At 57.4% G+C, this 22,002-nt stretch overlaps 2 protein-coding genes across 3 annotated transcripts; one reads left to right on the top strand and one right to left on the bottom strand.

Moving 5' to 3' along the window:
* Positions 1-1,125: 1,125 nt before the first annotated feature.
* On the bottom strand, positions 1,126-11,662 carry FKBP10 (FKBP prolyl isomerase 10). Its single transcript, XM_045488867.1, has 11 exons — positions 11,551-11,662; positions 10,400-11,395; positions 6,159-6,304; positions 5,530-5,719; positions 5,265-5,410; positions 4,682-4,871; positions 4,380-4,525; positions 3,460-3,652; positions 2,904-3,046; positions 2,540-2,703; positions 1,126-2,185 (listed from the first exon to the last, which is right to left on the bottom strand). The coding sequence occupies exons 2-11, from the start codon at positions 10,642-10,644 to the stop codon at positions 2,000-2,002; spliced, it is 1,749 nt and encodes a 582-aa protein (XP_045344823.1). The 5' UTR covers positions 10,645-11,395; positions 11,551-11,662; the 3' UTR covers positions 1,126-1,999.
* Positions 11,663-11,721: 59 nt separating this feature from the next.
* On the top strand, positions 11,722-18,051 carry P3H4 (prolyl 3-hydroxylase family member 4 (inactive)). Of its 2 annotated transcripts, XR_006714978.1 has the most exons (9): positions 11,755-12,279; positions 12,637-12,789; positions 12,916-13,087; positions 13,759-13,887; positions 14,810-14,955; positions 15,597-15,680; positions 17,152-17,296; positions 17,611-17,776; positions 17,872-18,051. XR_006714978.1 is itself a non-coding variant. In XM_045488868.1 (8 exons), the coding sequence occupies exons 1-8, from the start codon at positions 11,800-11,802 to the stop codon at positions 17,631-17,633; spliced, it is 1,332 nt and encodes a 443-aa protein (XP_045344824.1). In that variant the 5' UTR covers positions 11,722-11,799; the 3' UTR covers positions 17,634-18,051. The 2 variants fall into 2 exon arrangements, 1 of the variants encoding a protein (XP_045344824.1); XM_045488868.1 differs by having other exon boundaries at positions 11,722-12,279; positions 17,611-18,051.
* The last annotated feature ends 3,951 nt before the right edge of the window (positions 18,052-22,002 follow it).

Below are 22,002 nucleotides of genomic sequence, written 5' to 3'. Positions count from 1 at the left end.
AGACAAAATGTAAAGCAGTCAGTTTCACCCGGCATTGTTTTAGCCTGTCCTCCGAGAGATTCACCCCCTCATCCTGCTGCAGAGGATGCTGGCTGTGGGACACTTGCGTTTACCTGCAGGTCCGAAGGGACAGGTAGTGCTTGCTGTAGGTGCGTGCCATTTAATCCTTTACAAGGTCCCTGAAAGCAGGCATACTTCTCATTTCCGGGTGGCTTCAAGAAGACCAGAAACTTGCCCAAACTCCATAGCTAGGAGCTAGAGCCAGGATTTGAGTGTTCCTGACCCAAGCCATACTGTTTCTTCTGCATCATGCCTTCAAACGGGCTACAGTTCAGGGCAGGCCTGTTAGCTTCTGGGAAGGGGGCAGTTACTATGCGAGGCCAGGTCTGTAGCCACCGTCAGATCCGGAGGTGCCTTCTGGATGCTTTGGGTCCAGGAGTGTCTATTACTGGCCATGGGAAGAGAAGTCCTGTGTCTCAGGGTGCTGGATAAGAAACAGGTGCTTGTGGGGACAGGTCGGTCCAGGGAGTCCAGCACCAACTTTTTCTCTCCCAAGCTTCCCCGGCTCCCCTGTCCTCTCTTGGCTCAGGTCATTTTTGTTGCACTGGCCAGAGTCCAGCCAGGCAGGTGAGGGGCAGATGGCCTGCAGACTGCAACTCTGTTACCTTTCCTTTAGGCAGGAGGGTGGATCCGGCAGGTGGGAAAGGCTGGCTGCCAGGAGCAAGGAGAGGTGGGGATAGCTGAGTACTGGAACAGTTTACATGGAAGAGAGGATTCTGACCTGTGCGGTTTGATCTAACCCCTGAGTCATGTTTGAGGTCAGGGACCACCTCTTTGTTCAGCTGGGATGGTTAGGAGACCCGGATCATCTCTCCACACCTTCCTGGCAGGCCCCTTTGTAGATGCCCACTCTGCACCCTCCCTCCGGCAGACTGGGGGTCCCTTTCCTTGGGGAGGGCCCCGGTTAGGCCTCAAGGGGCAGGAGGCTGAGACCGAGGGATACAGTATCTTGAGCTGATGAGGTATGAAGAGACGGCCCGCTTTGTTCCCCTTTCTTCCCCAATCTTTGGGTCTGAGGGCCTCCCCGCCATACACACAAGGAAAGAGCACAGCCTGAGGTGTTTCGTTTAGTCTTTTATTTGGCACAAAGGAGAAAGGGATCTGACACCAATTTAGCCTTTTGAGTGTGCAGAGCTCTGTCCACTCCCCTCTCACCCCAAACGAGCCCCTCTTCCAAGTTTAACTCTGCCCTGAAACCAGGATTTCCCAAGGATTTCATAGCCCTAAGACCCATCCCAGTAGTTACCCTTCCTACTCTTCCGGTTCTCTGTCCCTTCGAGAAAGCAGCCTTCCTTAGGGATGAAAGGCAACGCAAACCCAGCCCTGACTGCAGCACCCCAGGGGCCTTCAGCCTGCTACTGGATGGAGTGAGGGGGGATGGGATAGGTGTGGGGGAACAAGTAAGGGGGGAGGCCCTTCCTAGAAGCCAGCCAGAACTGAGAGAGGAAGGCTGAGGGTCTGGACAGTCCTGGTTCATACTCCTGGGAGCTGCTTCGACACAGAAATGGGGGCTGTAGGGGGGTGCTTGGGGACAGCAAGGAAAAGTACAGATAAAAGGGAAGCTTGGGGAAATGAAATGGTGAGCTCGGCTGGCCGTGTTCATTGTATGGTGATGCGGAGGGGAGGTATGGGTGAGGGGCCAGCAGTGGCCGCATCCAGCCCCTAGACTCCACCAATCACCGGATTGGCTTTGTGACTCCAAAACTTGTAAGTGAGGGGTGTGGGGTGGGAAGAGAAAACCTGAATAGAGGTCTGTGCTGTGGATTTTACTCTCGGGCTGGTGGCAAGACCAGAGTCATCTCTGACCACTTTTTAGATGCTCCCAGCCAACATGCCAGCACAGGGGACGGTGACCCTTGGAAGGTCAGCCCCACCGCCCACTGTCCCCCCACCCCCCCCGAGAAGTGGGCCTTTGCATTTGGGCCCAGGCCCCTGCCCTTCAGAGCTCCTCATGGACTCGCTCCTGGTCTTCGTCTGACTTCAGTTTGAGCTCCTCGACAGTGATCTTGCCATCCTGGTTGCGGTCCTGGTTCTGGAACATGTCTGCTATGGTCTTCTCTGGGTCCTGCCCAGGCATGAGGCGTCCTTTGCCCTCACTGACTTGAGCTTTGATGAAGGCGGAGAACTAGGAGCCAAGACAGCCGAGGGGAGAGGGGAGTGAGGGTCTCGCCTGAGTGGCGGTGGGTGGCCTTGGGAAAGGCCCCGGGGCACAGGGAGGCACAGAGGAGAGAAAAGCAGGTGCTGGGGGCCCGGGTGGGGCCCAGGCAGAGGGTGGGTGTGGAGGACAGGCAGCACTGGGGGGGTGGGGTGGGTTGCATGAAGAAGAGGCAGGGACAGGGGACCTAAGGCACAGTGACCCAGCGCAAGGGCAGAAACAGGCACAGACAGGACAACAGACGTAGACTGTGTTTGCTTCATGCCACCACACGGGGTGGTGGTTTCTGTTGGGGTGACCGCACGGAGTGAGCTCCTCACCCACCTCCTCCGGGGGGACCTCGCCATCCTTGTTGAGGTCCAGGCCTTCAAACAGGTTGACAGGAGGGTCCTCGTGCCACACAAACAGGTAGCCGGTGGGCAGCCCCTCCTCCCGAGACACCAGCTCCACCTCAAACAGCAGCACTGCGCTGCCCGGGACACCCCGGGCTGGAGGGAGGGAGGACAGAAGGAAAGCGTCCCGATCAGGCCAGGGTCTGAGCCCAGTGTGCTCCCTAGCCCACACGCCTCAGTTTCCCCTACTGGGCACACGGGATGTTTACAGAACCATTGGGAAGGCTTCCCTCACTCCTCCCACCAACCGCCCAGGCCCAAGGCGGGCGGGGGCAAAGGACCAGTCTGCCCCTCACCTCCGCTCTCTCCGTGCGCCAGGTGCGGGGGCACCACGAGCTGCCGCCTCTCTCCCACACACATGCCCTGCAGGCCCGTGTCCAGGCCTTCGATCACCTTATTGGCCCCCAGGGTAGCCTCCTGGGGGTCCCCGTAGTCGTGGCTGGGGCGGGGGGAGAGCAGATTCCCAGTTCGGCACCCATCCTCGTCCCAGGCAGGTTCACACCCTAGGGAGCCCGGCCCTCCCCGTTTCCCAGTCACTTCCGGTGCCCGCCCCACACAGCAGAGCGTGGGACCGACAGTTCAGAGATGGGGCGCCCTCCCCGTCTTGCCGCTGCCCCTGAAGTGTAGCCTGGAGGGCTCCCCTCTCCCTGCTTTGGTTTCCCCTCCACAAACAGACCTCCAGACTGCCAGCCTCACCCTTCCAGTCCCGCCAGTAAAGAGTCTCAGCTCCTCGTGCCCCACCCCACGCTCGCTGGATGGGAACTTATGGGGGAAGCATGAGTGGAGGTGCTGGGGGACTCCCCACGCCTGGGCCCACCCACCTGCCCAGCCCTGGCCCCGCCCCGGACCCACGAGGAGAAGAGCTTGGTGCCATCCAGCAGGGAGCAGTTGTAGTGGTAGCGAACATAGTCCCCAGACTTGGTGGTCTGGTTGCAGGTCTCAGGGGGCCGGGACAGTATCTTGATTTCCACTGGATCCTCAGGGTTGTGGAAGTCAATGACGTGGACGTCAAAGATCAGCACCGCGGAGCCAGGGATCTTGTCTCCTGGGGCCAGAACGGGGAGTGGATCGGCTCAGAATCCAGGAGGGGCTGCTCAGGCCTCCACGGAGGCCCCTAGACCTTCCCCGCCCTGTGTTTTCCAACGAGGATGGGATGGGGTGTTCGTCCCCAGGGTCAATTCTTCTTCAGTACCTCTTGTGGGGGCGAGGGGCAGGGGAGGGGAGGGGAGGGCGATGCCAGTTAGAAAGCCCTTTACACACATCGTCTCGCAACCTCCCGGTAACTTACCCTGTTGGTCAATGTCCTTAGTCCCATTTTACAGGTGAGGACACTGAGGCTTCCAGCAGAGCTGGGTCTCAAGTCCAGGTGCTTTCTTTCTTTCTTTTTTTTCTTTTCCTTTTTCAATCATCTTTTTCTTTCTTTTCTCTTTTTTATTAATAACTTATTTATTTTTCAATTTACATCCAAGGTAGTTAGCATAAGTCAAGTCCAGCTTTCTTTGCTTCCTAGGACTACACTGTTTCTGTCCTCCCATAGCCACCCCCGCCTCCCCAGCTCAGGAGTCGGCTGCCCTTCTCCAGGATTGAAGGGAGAAATGAGGGGAGGGCCCCTGGAGAAAAGGATGGAATCTGTGTGGCAGAAGGTGGGTGGGTGATGGGTTTCGCGGCGAGAGGGGCAGAGCGGTGGCTGGACCGGCCCTGTGCTGGGGAGGAGGGGGGGGCAGTCCGTGGAGCTGCCAAGGCGGTGACCGCGAGCACAGGGACATGCCTACCAGTCCCGTTCTCCCCATAGGCGAGGTGGGGGGGTATGGTGATCCTCCGGCGCTCCCCCATGCAGGCGCCCTGCAGCCCCTGGTCCATCCCTGGGATGATGTAGCCCCGCCCCACATAGGTGTTGTAGGTGTGGTTGCGGGAGTAGCTGCAATACAGGGCGGGGAGGGCGGGCCAGGGGGTCAAAGGGGCCCCTGCCCTTCCAGGCAGGATGGAGCCACCTCCAGCTGCGGCCCGGGTGACCCCAGATCCTGCCTCAGCTTCTTGGGCCTTCCTCCTGCCTCCCCCGCAACCAACCACACACCTGGAATCAAAGAGGGTGCCGTCCATCAGTGAGCCATTGTAGTGGTAACGCATGAAGTCTCCAGCCACAGCTCTCCGGACGCAGCCAGGAGGTAGCTCCAGTGTCTCCAGCTGGACGGTGTCCTTCGGATTGTGGACATCAATCAGTAGCACGTGGAAGACCAGGGAGGCCTGTGGGGGGATCACAGTCCCTGGGGAAGGGATAGACTTGAACCATACAAGTGGTACAACCGGAGTGGTACAAACCAGGGCTCCTTCTTGACTCAGGAAGGCCCATGTGGGCACCCTGTAAAAAGGTGCTAATTCTGCTCTCCAGAGACCTTTCCATACCCTCAGCAGCCCTGTTTCTTGCTCTCCCTGTAAGGCGTGAGCTGGATTTTCCCCCGGGCCACCACCAGCCCATCCTAAATGATTGTGTGAATCAGAATAAAGCACCCCTTCTTAGTGAGATCACCACCAAGAGCTAGATTTCACCCCTACCCTACTTGCCTCCTTGGCTGAGTGCCCTTGTGCAGTACACAACCTGAACAACTGTATACGGCAGCCCTCTTCTGAGGAATCCCCGAGTCCCTGTCTGCCCTCACCATAGCCTTTCTCGCCATAGGCCAGGAACGGAGGGATGATGATCTTTCTTCTCTCTCCAGGACACATGCCCAGCAGCCCCTGATCCATGCCCTTGATCAGCCAGCCAGAGCCGATGTAGGTATCATAAGTGCCGCCCCTACTGTAGCTGCAGAGAATGAGGTAGAAGTGATGCTGCTGGAGATGGGAGAGGCCGGATGGGACCCGGACACCCTCCACATCATGCCACAGAGTCCCCGGCCCCCCAGGACTCCCTCCAGCCCTCACCTGGTGTCAAAGGCAGTGCCATCCAGCAGCGTGCCATTGTAGTGGTAGCGGACAAAGTCGCTGTCCTGGACCGTGCGGGGACAGTGGGCTGGGTGCAGCAAGGTGCTCACCTGCACAGTGTCTGCCTTGTTCCACACATCCAGCAGGACCACATCGAAGTACAGGGTGGCATCCGGGGGAATGAGCCCCGCTGTGAGGGTCCAGCAGCCACAGCTCATGTTCGGTGCAGCTCCCCCAGACCCCTCGCCGTGCCACGGTCCCTAGGGCCCCAGGACTCCCTCCGGCCCTTACCTTGTATCAGAGGCGGTACCACATTTGCTGCAGCCCCACGGTGGTGGGTGGAATGGACATTTGAATGTCCAGCTCGGCCCCTCCCTCCACCACTCCTAGTGCCCCTTCTCCCTAGTCAAGCTTGGATCCCACCCAGGGCCTTGTCATCGCCTTTCCCCCGACTCCAGGGCCAGGGGACTGAAATTCTAGTCCCAGACCTGCCACTATCCACACTGCATATTCAGTGTGACCTTGGGCAAGTCGCTCTCCTGCTCCGCGCTTCAGTTTTCTGGCCCTGGGGTCCTCGATTCTGACTCCTGTCTCCTCCATCCCCGTGCGGGTGCCCCGACCCTTCTCACCCACACCGATGCTGCCGTAGCCCAGGTGGGGAGGCACAATGAGGCGTCGCCGCTCGTTGACACACATGCCCATGAGGCCTCGGTCCATGCCGGTGATGAGGCGCCCCACGCCCACCACGATGGCCACTAAGGTGCTTCGGTCATAGCTGGGGGAGGGCGGAAACAGATGGGAGACACTGGCCTCGGGCCTTGATCGCATACATGCACAGGTGCGCGCGCGCACACACACACACACACACACACACACACACACACACACTCAAGCCCCCTCCCTATCACAGGTGTAGGTCCACATGCTCCTGTCTCGTCTTCACGCCTCCCCCTAGGTCAGCCATGACTCCCACCTTAACAAGATGGGCTGTTACACAAGAGGAGTCCCCCAGGAGGCCAGGAGCTTTTATTTGCCCGGGATAAGGGAGGGCTGTGCAGGCCTGGGAGCTACCACCATCTGCTGACAGCAAAGGGGTGCTAAGTAAGGCATAAAGGGGAAGGGAGCAGTTATTGAGCATTGACGATGTGCCAGATAAATGCTTAGCCTCTTTTACAATCACCTACTTAATCCTTTCCCCTGTGAAATGGGCATTACTGTTTTCATTGTTCTGAAAAAAAATTTTACATTTATTTTTGAGAGAGAGCGTGTGCAGGGGAGGGCAGAGAGGGGGAGACAGAGGATCGGAAGTGGGCTCCAGGCCGACAGACAAGTCATGACCTGAGCTGAAGTTGAACGCTTAACCAGCTGAGCCACCCGGGTGTCCCTGTTTTCATTTTCCTTATGACAAAAATTGAGACAAGAGACTGAATGACTTGCCCAAGGTCACACAGCTAATATGCAGTCTGCTGAACTCTGTGTTTGTGCCACTGCACCAATGGCTTTTCCAGGGAAAGGAGGGGGAAGCAGAGCTGACTGAGGGTAGGGATTGGTTTCCAATTTTGGAAAGACCTATTCTAAAATTGCCATGGCTTTCATTTTTATTTTATTTTACTTCTATTTATTACTTTTTGTTGCAGTATAATCGACATACAAGATTTAGTTTCAGGTGTACAACAAAGTGATTTGACATTTACATATGAGATCATACTTACTGCGTAATAAGTGTAGTTAACATCTGTCACTGTCCAAAGTTAATACAATACTATTTTCTATACATTATATCCCCATGACTTATTTATTTTATAATTGGAAGTTTGTATCTCTTGACTTTTTTTTTTAATTTTTTTTTTATTTGACGTTTATTTATTTTTGAGACATAGAGAGAGCATGAATGGGGGAGGGTCGGAGAGAGAGAGGGAGACACAGAATCTGAAACAGGCTCCAGGCTCCGAGCTGTCAGCACAGAGCCCGATGCGGGGCTCGAACTCACGGACTGTGAGATCATGACCTGAGCTGAAGTCGGTCGCCCAACCGACTGAGCCACCCAGGCGCCCCTGTATCTCTTGACTTTTATTGGCTTTTTTTTTTTTTTTTAATTTTAGAGAGAGAGAGCTGGGGAGAGGGGCAGAGGGAGAGACAGAGAGAGAGAGAGGGAAAGAGAGAGACTCTCAAGCAGGTTCCATGCTCAGTGCAGAACCTGATGTGGGGCTTGATCCCACATCCCTGGAATCATGACCTGAGCCCAAATCAAGAGTCAGAGGCTCAACTAACTGAGCCACCCAGGCACGCCAGGCTTTTATTTGCTTTTAGCTACAGTTTTAAGTTTTCAGAAGTTAAGGGAGGATGGGAGATTTGTATTTAAAACAATTTTTTTTAATGTTTATTTATTTTTGAGAAAGTGCGCACAGATGGGGGAGGGGCAGAGAGATCAAGGGAGACAGAATCTAAAGCAGGATCCAGGCTCTGAGCTGTCAACATAGAGCCCAACGTGGGGCTTGAAGTCACGAACCGCGAGATCATGACCTGAACCCAAGTCGGATGCTCAACGAACTGAGCCACCCAGGCGCCCCTAAAATTTGTTTCTATTATTTTATTTTTTACTGTTTTAATTGTTTATTTTTGAGAGAACATGCACACGTGAGAGTGGGGGAGTGGAGAAGAGGAGGGGCAGAGAGAGAGGGAGACAGAAGATCCTTAGAGGGCTCTGCAAGAACTGAACCAAGAAGGGCGCCTGGGTGGCTCAGTCGGTTAAGCCTCTAACTTCGGCTCAGGTCATGATCTCATGATTCGTGAGTTGGAGCCCAGCCACAGCGACAGGCTCTCAGCACAGAGCCTGCTTCAAATCCTGTCTCCCTCTCTCTCTGCCCCTCCCCCGTTTGTGCCCTCTCTCCTTCTCAAAAATGAAAAGAAAAGAAAAGAAAAGAAAAGAAAAAAGAAAAGAAAAGAAACATTAAAAAAAAGAACTGAGGGGCGCCTGGGTGGCTTGGTCGGTTAAGCGTCCGACTTCGGCTCAGGTCATGATCTCACGGTCCGTGAGTTCGAGCCCCGCGTCGGGCTCTGTGCTGATAGCTCGGAGCCTGGAGCCTGTTTCGGATTCTGTGTCTCCCTCTCTCTCTGCCCCTCCCCTGTTCATGCTCTGTCTCTCTCTGTCTCAAAAATAAATAAACGTTAAAAAAAAAAAAAAAAGAACCGAACCATGAGATTATGACCTGAGCCAAAGTTGGATGTTTAACTGACCCAGGCACCCCTAAATTATTTTATTTTTTTTCAAGTTTATTTATTTATTTATTTATTTATTTATTTAGTAATGTTTACCTCCAACATGGGGCTCGAACTCATGACTCCAAGATCAAGAGATGCATGTTCTTTTGACTGAGCCAGCCAGGCGCCCTGAGAGATTTTCATTTTGATCAAAGGGGTTAAGGGGTTAGGAAAGTCTTCCAAGCTCAGCAGTGCACAAACTGGGGCCAGTCTGGCTCCTAGAGTCCCACCAAGGAAGTCATCCCCTGCTCTCAACCCCTCCCTGGCTTGGGCGGTGCTTCTGGCCACTGTCCACACCTCATTCTGCCCACTGAGCTGCTTCCTTCACGGTGCTCTTGTGAGGGCCCAAGCGCTGCACAAAGTCCCTACCAGTTAAACATGATAAGGGCACCCAGTCCTCCCCAGAGTCAAGGCTAATGTTCCCTGAACTTGCCTTGGTATTTGCAGGCACTATGTGGAGTTCTTTCATTCATCATCTTGCTTAAGCCCTATTATCTGCCTTAGGAAGGGAGGACTTAATTTTCCAGATTGTTTTTCATCTCCATTTTTTCAGATAAGGAACATGAGGCTTAAAGAGGCCTAATTCCTTGTCCACGGTCATTGGCTGGATTTGAACCCAAGGTCTTGGACTCTGGAGTTCAAGTTCTTAACACACTGCCTGCCTTCCAAAGCCATGGAAGCTAATTTCCCGTGGGCTGAGTTGTGTGCTTTGGGAAAGGGTCTAAGAGGGACTGACTTCTAAGGATGCGGTGTGACTGGGACCTGAGGTTTAACGGAACAGCCCTGCCCTGCCCCCACCAACAAAAGTGACTTGCCAGAGCAGACTAAAAGGCCTGATCGGATCTGAACCCCAAGCCTGGCAAGATGGGTGGCAGCACTGGCCTGGCAGAGCTAAGATGGAGGGAGGTGGGGGGGCGGTGGTGCAGGGAGACCCAGAGAGGGAGGTACGAGAACCCTCCGGGAGCCCAGGGGGGCAATGCCCAGCCATGTGACACGTAGACAGATAGGGTCCCTATCTGTCCTACACGGAGCTATGCCCTAGATCCATCCTGCTGTCTTACAATGTTCACCCTTCTTTAACATGCTGGTTGCTTATAACCCCCACCGCCTCCAAAAAAGTTCTATTGACTCTTCTCTGGTTACAAAGGCACTGAAACCTGGGGCTGGAACCAGAAGGGATTCAGCCCGGGTGGAAAGGGAGGGGGTCCCAGGCTGAGACCACTGGAGGATTCACATGCATCAGGGACCATGCCCTTCCCCCCAACGCTGGGGACCAGAACCTCCTCCCTGCCATGTCTTTAAATAAAGCACTGTTGAGTAAATAGAGCAGTTCACCTTGATCATCAAACACTTTGGGGAATGTGGGGAGTTTGTTGTGAAAGGAACTGGGGTCCTTTAAGAGGTGAGGGTTTGAAATTAAGGGCAGGGAAACCTTTGGGAAGATGGATGTCTGGGAGCCCCCAGCCTCAGGGTGCTGTGTTAGGGTTTAGGAGATCATGGAGTAAGTAGGGGATGCAGACACATCCTAAAAGGGCAATTAGGGATCCCCAGGATAGAGATAGCCTGGCCCCAAGGGGAGGGGCGAGTCTGAGGGCACCCAACCCATTACCTGGAGTCAAACTTCTTGCCATCCTCGAAAGTGCCGTTGTAGTGGTAGCGAACAAAGTCCCCCATCTGCACTTCCCGGGGACAGGTCCTGGGGATGTGGTACCTTTCGATGACTACATCTTCCAGGGGGCCCCCGGCCGGGCTAGCACGGCCCAGCCCCCTCCCCACTGCCTGTACCAGCAGCAGCAACAACTGCAGCAGGGGGAGCCGGAGGAAGGTGCGGCTGGGGGGCACCGTGCGGAACATAGTGCCTGGAGCTGGGACCGCCGGCAATGAGGGCGAGCGAGGGAGTCGCCGCCGACAACCTCCTTTCCCCCTCCTCCCGGAGCTGGCTCCCCCCCTTCCTGTCCTTGGTCCCCACCCCCGCCCTGGCTAGTCCACGTGGAATGGGGGCAGGGGAGAAAGAGCTGGCGGGGCGGAGGACGGAGGGTGGAATGGGAGGAGGGGGCAAGGCTGAGTGTAGGAGTCCAGGAATGCACCACAAAGAACTCCAGATCCAGATCCCCCCTCCCTATTTCCCGGGGCTCAGCGTCCTGGGGCCTCAGCCTGGGAGGGAGGTTCGGGAAAGCGGAGAAGTTGGAGCTGACCCCCATTAAAAGAAAGAAAAAAAGAAAAAAGTTCAGTGTCTTTTTTTCCCGAACCCCTGGGTCCTAAAGCCGGACTGAAGTATCCCTTGTTTCTTTCGTTGGCCTCCTCCCCAAATCTAGGCCTCTCCAGGTGGCTGGTGAGGCTCCAGAATCTAAGGGGGTGTCTCGGTACTCCCCCCGCCCCACATCCCCACTGTCTCAGCGATGGCCTCTCCAGGATCGAGCTGCGTGGTCCCGCAAAAGCTGGACAGTCAGGACGATCCCGCGCGGGAATGGACATAGGTGGGCGGCAGCTAGAGTGATGTGTGCGGGGTGAAACCAGGAGTGCGCCTCCGAGTCGCGGACTGGAGCGGAGGGACACTAGAAGTGACTGCTTCGGGGCTAGGGGCGGAGAAGGAGCAGGAGGGACTCTGTAATGGAAAGAAGACCAGATGCCAAGGTTTGGGCAGAGTGGTGGAGGCGGCGCTCCCTCAATGTCTTGATCTTAAGGTGGGGGACTGTCTTTGCGTGCGGAGGGGCTTTGCGGGTCCCCTTCCCTGCGGGAAGCGTTCCTCCACCCACTTACCATCTGTCAAGGGGAAGACCCCCCCCCCCCCCAAAGGACAGGAGGTCGGCCAACGTAGGGGCTTCAGGGCCCGGGTGGGCCCTGTGCCCCTCGGGAGAGCTGACCCAGACCTCGACTCCGCCCTCCTGCCGTCGCTGCCCGGCGCTAAGACCCAGCGGGCGCCCCCGCCCGGCCCCCTCGGCGCCCCCGCCCGCCCGCGCGGCCTGGACGCCTCCTCGGCCCGGGAGAGCCGGCCGGCGCGGCGCGGCCATGGGGCGGGCGGCGTGGGGGCTGTTGTGGCTGCTGCTGGGCAGCGCCGCGGGGCAGTACGAGAAGTACAGCTTCCGGGGCTTCCCGCCCGAGGACCTGATGCCCCTGGCCGCGGCCTACGGGCACGCGCTCGAGCAGTACGAGGGCGAGAGCTGGCGCGAGAGCGCGCGCTACCTCGAGGCGGCGCTGCGGCTGCACCGGCTGCTGCGGGACAGCGAGGCCTTCTGCCACGCCAACTGCAGCGGCCCTGCGCCGCCCGCGGCCTCCTTCCCGGGGCTCGAGCCCGGCCCCGACGGCGGCCGCGGCGACGAGTGGGCCCGCGAGCTGCGGCTCTTCGGCCACGTCCTGGAACGCGCCGCCTGTCTGCGGCGCTGCAAGCGGACGCTGCCCGCCTTCCAGGTGCCCTACCCGCCGCGGCAGCTGCTGCGCGACTTCCAGAGCCGCCTGCCCTACCAGTACCTGCACTACGCGCTGTTCAAGGTGGGTGCCTTCCCCTGCGCCCCACCCCCCCCCCACCCCGCGACCCACCGGCCCCACCCGGGCTCCCCCAGTCCCGGATCCTCCCGCCCTGCCTCGCCCTCCTCCAGCCCCGCCGCGCCCCCGGTCCTGGAGCCACCGTCCCACCTCGCCCCCCTAGGCCGGGTGCCCCTCGCCCCTGGCGCCCCCTGCCCCGCCTCGTCTCCTGGGCGCAGCTGGGGCGCGTCGTTCGGAGCCGGCATCTGATTCCGCCCGGTCTCGGAGCAGCATCGATCGCACAACCAAGGACAGCCAAGCCCCCTTGTGCACTCAGGGCTTCGATCTCTGGCCCTTCCGACCCTCTCTGTCCCTGTCCCGCAGGCTAACCGGCTGGAGAAGGCTGCGGCCGCGGCCTACACCTTCCTCCAGAGGAACCCGAAGCACGAGCTAACCGCCAAGTATCTCAGCTACTACCGGGGGCTGCTGGACGCCGCCGAGGAGCCCTTCACGGACTTGGAGGCGCAGCCCTATGAGGTGGGCTGGAGGGGTAGGGCTGGCCCTGACGCTCCTTCCTGACCACCGTCCCCCCGCCCCCCGTGGGGCTTGTACCGGAGGGGAGGTGTTGGGGGTCTCCCTGACCCCTCTGACGCACCCCTCTAGGCGGTGTTCCTCAGGGCCGTGAAGCTCTACAACAGTGGAGACTTCCGCAGCAGCACCGAGGACATGGAGCGGGCCCTGGCTGAGTACCTGTCCGTCTTTGCCCGGTGTCTGGCTGGCTGTGAGGGGGCCCACGAGCAGGTGGACTTCAAGGACTTCTACCCGGCCATAGCAGGTATTCCCCTCCCCCTCCAGATCCCTGTGGGTGACCCTCTCACCCACAGGGCCCTGCTTCCCAGCGCTCCTAAGGCCTCTTAACCTGTAAGTATTCATCCCATACGCGTGTATGGAGCACCCAGGAGGTTCTTGGGAGGTGCACAGAAGTAAGGTGTTATCCCTGCCCTGGGAGTCTTCAGTCAGTGAGAAAGGCTACAGTCCTGAGTGTCCAAGGTGCTAGGCGTTGGTGCAGAGAGGTGGTGACATCCCAAAAAGGCCTGAGGACGTTGGTTTCACAGGCCTCAGGCGGAGGGCAGTACAGGTGCAAAGGTGCCGTGGTCGTGTACAGAAACAGCCCAGCAGGTGTGTGCAGAAGGCAGTTTGTGGCCAGAAATCGCACCTGGTTAGGGATCCCTGACCACGGGGTGCCTCAGCGGGGACAGAAAGAACTCTCCTGAGCTTCTCTACCTAGGCTTCCCACCTCCAAACCTCATCTGCCTCAGAATGCCCCAACTCCCTCCGGTTTTGGGGTGGGGGTTGAGCTGCGGGGGTGGTAAGGCGGCCCAGGCCACAGTAGTTGCCCTCAGCACTGCCCTTTGTAACCTGAGCCAAGTCTTTACTGGCCTTATCTCCTGTGGTGGCATCGGCTGGGCAGGCACCAGCTCCTCACCGCTGCCTCCCACCCCCTAGATCTCTTTGCAGAGTCCCTGCAGTGCAAGGTGGACTGTGAGGCCAACTTGACCCCCAACGTGGGCGGCTATTTCGTGGAGAAGTTCGTGGCCACCATGTATCATTACCTGCAGTTTGCCTACTACAAGTGTGAGCATCCTGGTGGGCTTGGGATGGGGGGGGGGGGGGCGGGGGAAGAGAAAGCATTGCCCTGAGAGTGTTACAGCGTCGTGGGGAGCCGTCCCTCATATGTGAGGACCCTGCGTGACGGCAGGGAAGGCTGGGGGTGGCAAACAGGTGAGAGGAGGGGGAGGAACAAAGAGCAACTTTAGGAGAATTCAGAAACCTCTTGGGTAAATGGGTAGCCAACGACTCCACCACAGTCGACAGTTTACAAAGGCCTACCACATCTGTTGATCTCACTTGGTGCTTTCACCCATCCCCTGCAGCTGACATTACGGGACCCATTTTTCAGATGAGGAAACTGAGGCTCATAGAGCTCAAGGGGCCATTAGTCACATGGCCAATGAAAAGTAGCACCAGGATTTATGGCTCTCCTCGTCTGGGGGAGAGCCTGGCATCCACGGGGGCCGGGATTGACGAACTCCAGAGTTCTTGCCATGCAGAGCTGCCAAAATTCAGATGGAGGCTGGAGTTGGAGTGGAGGAGCTAAGGACCAAGGGGCCAGGAGACCATTCATGGGTCCGTTGGTGAAGACGTTGAGGGCAAGGCTGCTGGGCTCTCATTCTCAAGTGCCATTATTCTCCAGCTGTGTGAGCTTGAGCAGTTTACCTAACCTCTCTGTGCCTCGGATTTCTTGTCTGTATATTGGGGATGATAATGGTGAGGCTTAAATGAGTTACACGGGCTTGGCGCGTGGTAAGTGCCCAGTACATTCTAGCTTGCATTATCATTTGGGTGGGGTGAAGGGGCCAAAAGATACTGGGGGGGGGGGACAGCTGGGGAGCCAGGAGCATTGGACTGAATTGGGAAAGGGGGACGGTCTAGGAAGGGCTTGTCCCTGAAGGCAGGGAAGTGCGGGGGCTACTCCTCACTCCTGTCCTGCCCGCAGTGAATGACGTGCGCCAGGCCGCCCGCAGTGCTGCCAGCTACATGCTCTTCGACCCTGACGACAGTGTCATGCAGCAGAACCTGGTGTATTACCGCTTCCACCGGGCTCGCTGGGGCCTGGAGGAGGAGGACTTCCAGCCCCGGGAGGTGGGCACTGCCTTTGGAGGCACTCTTGGGACAGGTGTTTTAAAAAAAAAAAAATCCTGGCTTCTTTGGAAGGCAGGGTGGGAAGTGAAAAGAAAGACTATGGGTGGTGATTGGAGTCCTGGGTTCAAAGCCAGCCCCACCCGCTGAACGGGCCTGGGAACATTACTGATCCTTGCTGAATACGTTGCCTCACCTACAGAATGGTAGCACAGCACCCAGGCTGTGGGAGGTGCAAAAATACCCGTCCATTACCACCTGCTCCCCTCCCCACCCTCACCACTCTCACTGCTGGCTTTTGCCCTCCTTCCCAGGGACTCCCTAGCTTGGACCCACTAAGGAAACCCCCGGGAATCTAGGGCAAGACTGGCAGCCATGGGGCACAATGGTGCCACCCTCGATTTCCTTACTAGTGGCAGACATGGCTAATCGATTAAGGAGCTCTTTCTAACAGAGCCCTCCCAATCCTCCCTAACCTCTCCAAACAGCTATGATTTTTCAGTCAGCATGTGACTGATACCTGTTCCTTGCTCCTTGAGCTGAAAAAGCGTGCGGGGCGGGGGGGGGACCCAGATCCCAACTTGGCTCCTCTGCCATCTGGCGGCAGGCTCTGGCTTACCTCACTTTCCCCCCCTTCCTCTCAGGAGGCCACGCTCTACCACAATCAGACAGCGGAGCTTCGGGAACTGCTGGAGTTCGCACATATGTACCTGCAGCCAGATGATGAGGTAAGTGGCCACCTGCTCTCTAGGCTGGGCCATGGCGGGGACCCTTGATCTTTTCCTGGAGGGCCTCTGTGCCAAAGCTCGGCCCTACCTCCGGGGGCAGTCAGCTGCTCCTTATCTATACCTGCTCTTTGCTCCCCACTCAGTGTTCTCATGCTCTCCTTCTCTGCGTGTCTGAATGTTGCCACATAACTCCCCCAGCCCAGCTCAAGTGGGAGCTCCTCCGGGAAGCCCTCCCTGCATGTCCTGGCTCTGCCTTCCGGGCTTGCAACACCAACTGTGACCCTCTGTGCCTCCCTGGCCCCGGAGTTACTTGCAGCCCTGATCCATCCCTTCTCCAGCCAGTCTCTCAGAGGCTCGTGCTTTGGGGACGGGGGACCAGGTTATCCCCAGCTTTTCCACAGCACCTGCCCCAGAGCTGGCACCGGGAAACTGAGTTTGAATGAACCAGTGAATGAATGAATGCCGGTGCCAGGAAGGAAGGACTGAAGTGTGATCCCTTGATCCTGAATGAGGGTTTGGGAGTCCAAATTTCTGTGAGGTGTGGCTGCTCGGCGCTTCTTTATTTATCCATCCCCCACTTTGTTCACTCACCCGTGCCCCCACTCATCACACATGGGGGAGGGGCTACGCTGTTTGCACTCCGGCTTTGGTGACAGCCAGACTTGGCCCCTCTGCTTACCAGCTGGGCAGCCTCCAGGCAAGTCTCAGGTAGCTCTTGAACTTCGGTTCCTGCATCTCGAATGGGGAGGGTGATGCGGTGTCACAGCATTGTGGTGACCGTGAAATGAGATCAAGTATGGAAAGCATCTTCCCCAGAGCTGGCCCAGAGCAGGTGCTCGGTGAATGGTGGCCATTTTGATTACACTTATTTGTGGCCTGCTGTTTGCCAGACAGTGTGTGGGGCTGGGGTAGGTTGATGAAAAGGTACAGTCCCCTTCTCAAGCAGCTCACAGTCTAGTTGGAGAGGCACAAACAGTGCTCGGGAGAGGTCAGCACGGGGCACCAGAGGAGGGCTCCAGATCCAGCCAGGGTCATCGGCCAGGGCTGAATCCTGGAGCTGATGCCTGGCATTGGTGAGTCAACGAGCGCGATCCAGGCACGGGGTGGGGGTGGGGGGGCAACCGTGTTTCTGGCCAAGAAATTGCATGAGCAGACAGCATGCAGGGAGTAGCAGCATCCGCTATGGCTATGGAATTTATGCTTAAAAGGATGGCCTTGGAGACAGCAGTGCTTACGCTAACATTGACTCTCTGTGGGGGGAGCCCCATACATCGGCGCGGGGAGTGGCAGTTTAGGAATGGGACCTTGTGGGAGAAACCCTCAGATCAGTCCTGTGTGGGATCTTGAGACTGGGGAAGGAGGGGCTTTGGGGGCTGAGATGGGATGGGGGGCCCCTCGGCCAGGAAGGGAGCCGGCCTGGGTTTGTGCCTGCTGTGACCTCCTTTCTTTCCCTACCCTGGGGCTGCTGTAGATGGAACTGGAAGAGACAGTGCCGCCTGTAGAGCCCAAGGATCCCCCATCCGATGCCGAGTTCGAGGGGGAGGGGGACTACGAGGAGGGCATCTATGCTGACTGGTGGCAGGAACCGGATGCCAAGGGTGATGAGGCGGAGGCCGGTCAGTGACTCGAGTCTGGGTGGAGGGTGGGGATGCGACCTGGGATGGAGGTTGGCCACAGAAGGATCCACATACTGGGCTGCAGAGGCAGTCGGAGCGCCAGGACCTCCCGCCTCGGGGGGCTTCTAGCCTGTTAGCCAACCCTGTCCCACTTTGTGTGTGAGGGGGTGGCATCCTTCTCAGAGCCGGGACCAGCTGAGACCTGTCCTAGGGAGCCTCACTCCTGCCTGCCCCCTTGCCCCCAGGACAGCCCCCAGATGCTCTTTGGGAGTGGGTGGGGGGACTAACCTGGTGCTCCCTCTTTTCCTTTTCAGAGCTGGAGCCTGAACTAGCATGAGAAGAGAGCTACCCTTGCACCCCTGAATTGCTGGGGAAGCCTGGGCCCAATGGGACCACCCTCACCAGCCTGGGCAGCAGCAAGAACTATTTATTAAAAACGTAACATGGACATAGCTGACCAGGCCCCATCCGATCCCACCTGTGAGCGCTGCTCCCCGGGTCCCTCCTGTCTCTCTGGGTCTCTGGACCCCAAGTTGGTGGTGCTACAGCTGCTGATGGCCCTTCCTCCTCCCCAGGGCTCTCCTCACCCAGACAGTCTCCTGAAGAAGGTTCCTGCTCCTCCAAGTTGGGGTCTCAGCCTGAATTTCAGAGACAGCAGAGGGGCAGCCAGTGTCACGAAGAGCACTGGACCAGGAGTCCAGCGGTTTCTGGCACGCTGGCAGTGGGTGCTCAATAAAAGTTTCTTGTTGAATGAATTGCAGCACCTGGGTTCCAGGCTCCCCTGGGCTGAGGGTGCAGATCCTTCCTTGCCTCCCTCCGCGTCCATCTCCTCTCATCTGTAAATAAGTGGTGGGCGAGGGGGCCAAAGGCACAGTTTTGGCCTCGGGGGACCCTGGGTGGTGGTGAGAGCAGAGTGCAATTGCAGATCTGCCACCAGGGGGCGTGAGCACACAGTTCCTTTCCTGGTCCCTGGAAGATGGTTTCAGATTTCTAACATGGGTTGTGCTGTATTTTCCTAGTCCAGCATTACTTCCCCTCAGGGAGTGTGGTGAGCGTTGGGAGGGGGCTAAGGACATTTACTTCCGGTTTTTACTTTCAGGCATTTACTGACCCAGGTTCTCTAGGGTCTGAGCGAGCAAGCCCTGCCTTGCTGTGTGCCCATTCTCCCATTCCTCAGCAGAGGTTGGGGCTCCGTCGGAACAGCCAGAGGGGCCCTAAGGACACAGTCTGATAACATGAGACCTAACGGTGGCATTGGGACTGCCAGGTCCTCTTGCCCAATCTTGCTTCAGCCCCAGGGGGGCAGAGAGTCCTGAGGTGCAGAGGTAAGGATGATTTCAGGTGGCTGTTCGGCGCTGTGACTCACCAGCGTCCTCCCCATGTTCCACAGTGGGAAGGTGGGGGCAAAAAGGGCCTCTCTGGAGAAGGACCCTGGGCCAGGACAAGGCAGGTAACAGTTCTGCCCGATTCCCCATGTTTCAGGCCGCCCCGGGGGGCAAGGTGCTGTAGGAGGCTTCTTTTGCTACTGGAGGGTGGAGCTGATGCTGGGAAGGCCCAGTTCTCACTGCCCACACCCCTGCCTTCCCTACTGATGGGCCAGGGGACCTGTTCTGGGCCCTGCCCATCTCTGTGCCCGGGAGGACTCTCTGCCTCACCCCAAACCCCTCCCCTGGGTCTTTGGTGGAGACAAAGACAGGAAGGCCAGAGTCGGGCTGCAGCAGGGCTGGGTCAAGGCTGAGGGCACCGGTGACCTCACTCCCTTCTCTCCACGTAGGTGGGTCTAAAGTGGCAGCGTCTCCTCAGAGCTCCCGGGTGCCGGGGTGGCCCTGCCCCGCCCCACCCCTTTCTAGCTGCTGTGCTGTCAGCTTCCACCGAGGCCCCGCCCCCTGGTTCTGGGAGGGGCTGCCCTTGGGGCTGGCACTGCGGAGGAGGGGAGCTGGGATGCGCTGGAGCGTGCCTGCTGTGAGTAGGAGCTTTGGAATCTGGACAGCTGGGTGTGAGTCTGAAAGGGTGTGTGTTCGGGAGCGAGAAGGTCTGTGTCTTGTGTGCTGCGTGGACGTGTGGGTCTGGGTGTGAGCCTGTGAGCCTGTGTACCTGTGTCTGAGAATGTCTGTGGCAGTTTGGGGGGGGTGACTGTATTTCTGCACATGAGTGTGCGCATTCATGAATGTGTTTCTAGAGGGGTTTGCTCACTCAGCACACGTTTGTTTGCTTTAAGTTTATTTATTTTGAGAGAGAGAGCACGCACAAGTGGGGTAGGGGCGGAGAGAGGGAGAGAGAATTCCAAGCAGACTCCACACTGTCAGCACAGAGCCCAACACGGGGCTCGATCTCATAAACCATGAGATCATGACCTGAACCGAAATCAGGAATTGGACGCTCAACCGACTGAGCCACCCAGGCGCCCCTCCGCACATATTTATTGAGCACCTAGTATGTGCTAAGCCCACTGTAGGTTGCTGGGCATACAAGAGTGGGCCAAGCAGGCCAAGCACCCTGCCTTCATGGAGCTTGTGTTCCAGCAGGGAGCTATGCAATAAGCAATAGGTGTTACAATAAATAAGTTACACGATTAGTCTGATAAATCAAGACAGGAAAATAGAGCTGGGTAGGAGGGAAGGGGAGACCTGAGGGGTGGCCATTTAAGACGTGTGTTGTGTGTGTCTAAGTGTGCATCTGCGAGTGGCTTCTCTGAGCGTGTGGTGGCGAGACAGAGTGTGGGTGTGATGGGGATGTCCCCAGCTCCTGCCTAGGTGCTCCCCCCACGTCCAGGCTGTTGCCCAGGCCCTGTAGCCCCGTGTCCCTTACTCAGCTCTCCTTTCCTAGGCAGCCACCAGCCCCTCCCGCCTCTCCCTGATGCCAGCGTCTCCCCATTGCCAGGCCAGCTCCCCAAACCGGTGAGACCGAGTCCCAGCGTGGGCCCTCCAGCCCATTCTCCCAACCCCACCCCGTGGGGATGCCCTCGCCTCCTCCACATCTGTCTCACCTGTTCCCTCCTTACCCTACCCCCCACCACCCCACCCAGCACCTCATCAGTCATAGCATCTGTAGTATAATGGGTAGAAGGTTAGGGAAGGCCAAAAAGGCATGGGGGATGATGACCTCACACAGTAGGGCCAGACAGATGCCACAGAGGTGCCCAGACCCGGAAAGACCCCATCCTAAGGTGAGCATCACTGCAACGATGTAGCAAGTGCCTACCACGTGCTGGGCACTCGGCAGGTACTCAAAACAGTCTTGTGACATAGATAGCAATTCCCTTGTGCTACAGGTGAGGCTGAGGAATGAGAAGCAACTTGTCCAAGGTTCCTTAAGTTGAGTGGTGGCTGAGCTGGGTTTGAAACTGTTCTCCCCCAAATCAGTGCTGCTCAGAGAAAGAGAAAGGTGTCGGCTTTGGGGCAAGATGTGTGGACAAAGCCCCCACATTGCCGCATCCCGCGGAGGGAGGCGAGGGCTTCCGGGAGGGAGGGGGAAGGAAGAGCAGGCGGTCAGGTTCTGCGTCCCAGCCTGGATTCCTGAGCCTGCCCCCTCCCCCACCATTGTCAGCTCCTGGTAATTGGGCCCATGTTAGGGAGCCCGGGTACAGACTCTTGGGGGTCTTGAATGCTGAGAAGTCACGGCCAATGCAGGGGGAAAGTCCCAAGGCTCTTCCAAAATTCCAGTGAATTCCAATGGAAAAAATTCCCCCCTTAGGTTTGAGAAACAGTTCTTTTTTTTTTTTTTTAAATTAAAAAAAAAAAATGCTTTTATTTGTTTTTGAAAGGCAGAGAGACAGAGCGTGAGCAGGGGAGGGGCAGAGAGAGGGAGACAGAATCCGAAGCAGGCTCCAGGCTCTGAGCTGTCTGCACAGAGCCCGATATGGGGCTTGAACCCATGAACCAGGAGATCATGACCTGAGCCGAAGTCGGATGCTTAACTGACCGAGCCCTCCAGGTGCCCCGAGAATCAGCTCTTAAAGTCTCACCCTGGTGTTCCCCTTTCTCTGGGAGAGTAGGGTCCCCCTGGGGACAGAGGGTGACTCCCTGTGGCAGAAGGCCGTGTCCAGTTGGCACTGGTACCAACAGCATAACCTGCAGGGCCCGAGCGCCCCCACCTCCCTGCAGCTTCCCTATTCTGGGCTCTTCATCCAGGTCTAGATGGCCCTACCTTCATGGATGGGGAAACCGAGGCCCACTGAGGCTAGAAGGCTGGCTTGGCCCCAAGATGGCTCGAGGATGAGGTGGGAATAAATGTTGGGGCCCCAGGCTACCCACCAGAGCCAGCCCCGGCCCAAACCCCGGGCCGACCTGTGGACACGTCACCTGTAACCACCACCTGCCTGGGTCCCACTGGGCGCCAGGGCACCTGGATAGCATCTCTTCTGTCCCCTAAACGGCCCTTGGGGTGGGAGCGCCTCTCACACCCATGACTCAGGTGGGGAAACTGAGGTAAGGGGGAGGACATACCTGCTTTTTCATACACACCCCACCCTAATCCTCTGAATCTGGGAAGAACTCACTAAGGTAAGTCACTCCCAAAGTCCAAGAGAACTTAACATTTTCTATTTGGGGTCACCTTTTTCATCTTTCCTATTATTTATTTATATATCTATTTTTATTTTTATTTTTTGAGAGTGTGTGCACTAGCAAGGGAGGGGCACAGGGGGAGGGAAAGGGAGACTCTTAAGCAGGCTCCAGCACAGGGTTTGATACCAGGACCGGGAAATC

Source organism: Leopardus geoffroyi, chromosome E1 (genome assembly GCF_018350155.1).
Source record: "Leopardus geoffroyi isolate Oge1 chromosome E1, O.geoffroyi_Oge1_pat1.0, whole genome shotgun sequence".
NCBI classification, from domain to species: domain Eukaryota; kingdom Metazoa; phylum Chordata; class Mammalia; order Carnivora; family Felidae; genus Leopardus; species Leopardus geoffroyi.
This window is presented reverse-complemented; position numbering and strand designations above follow the sequence as displayed.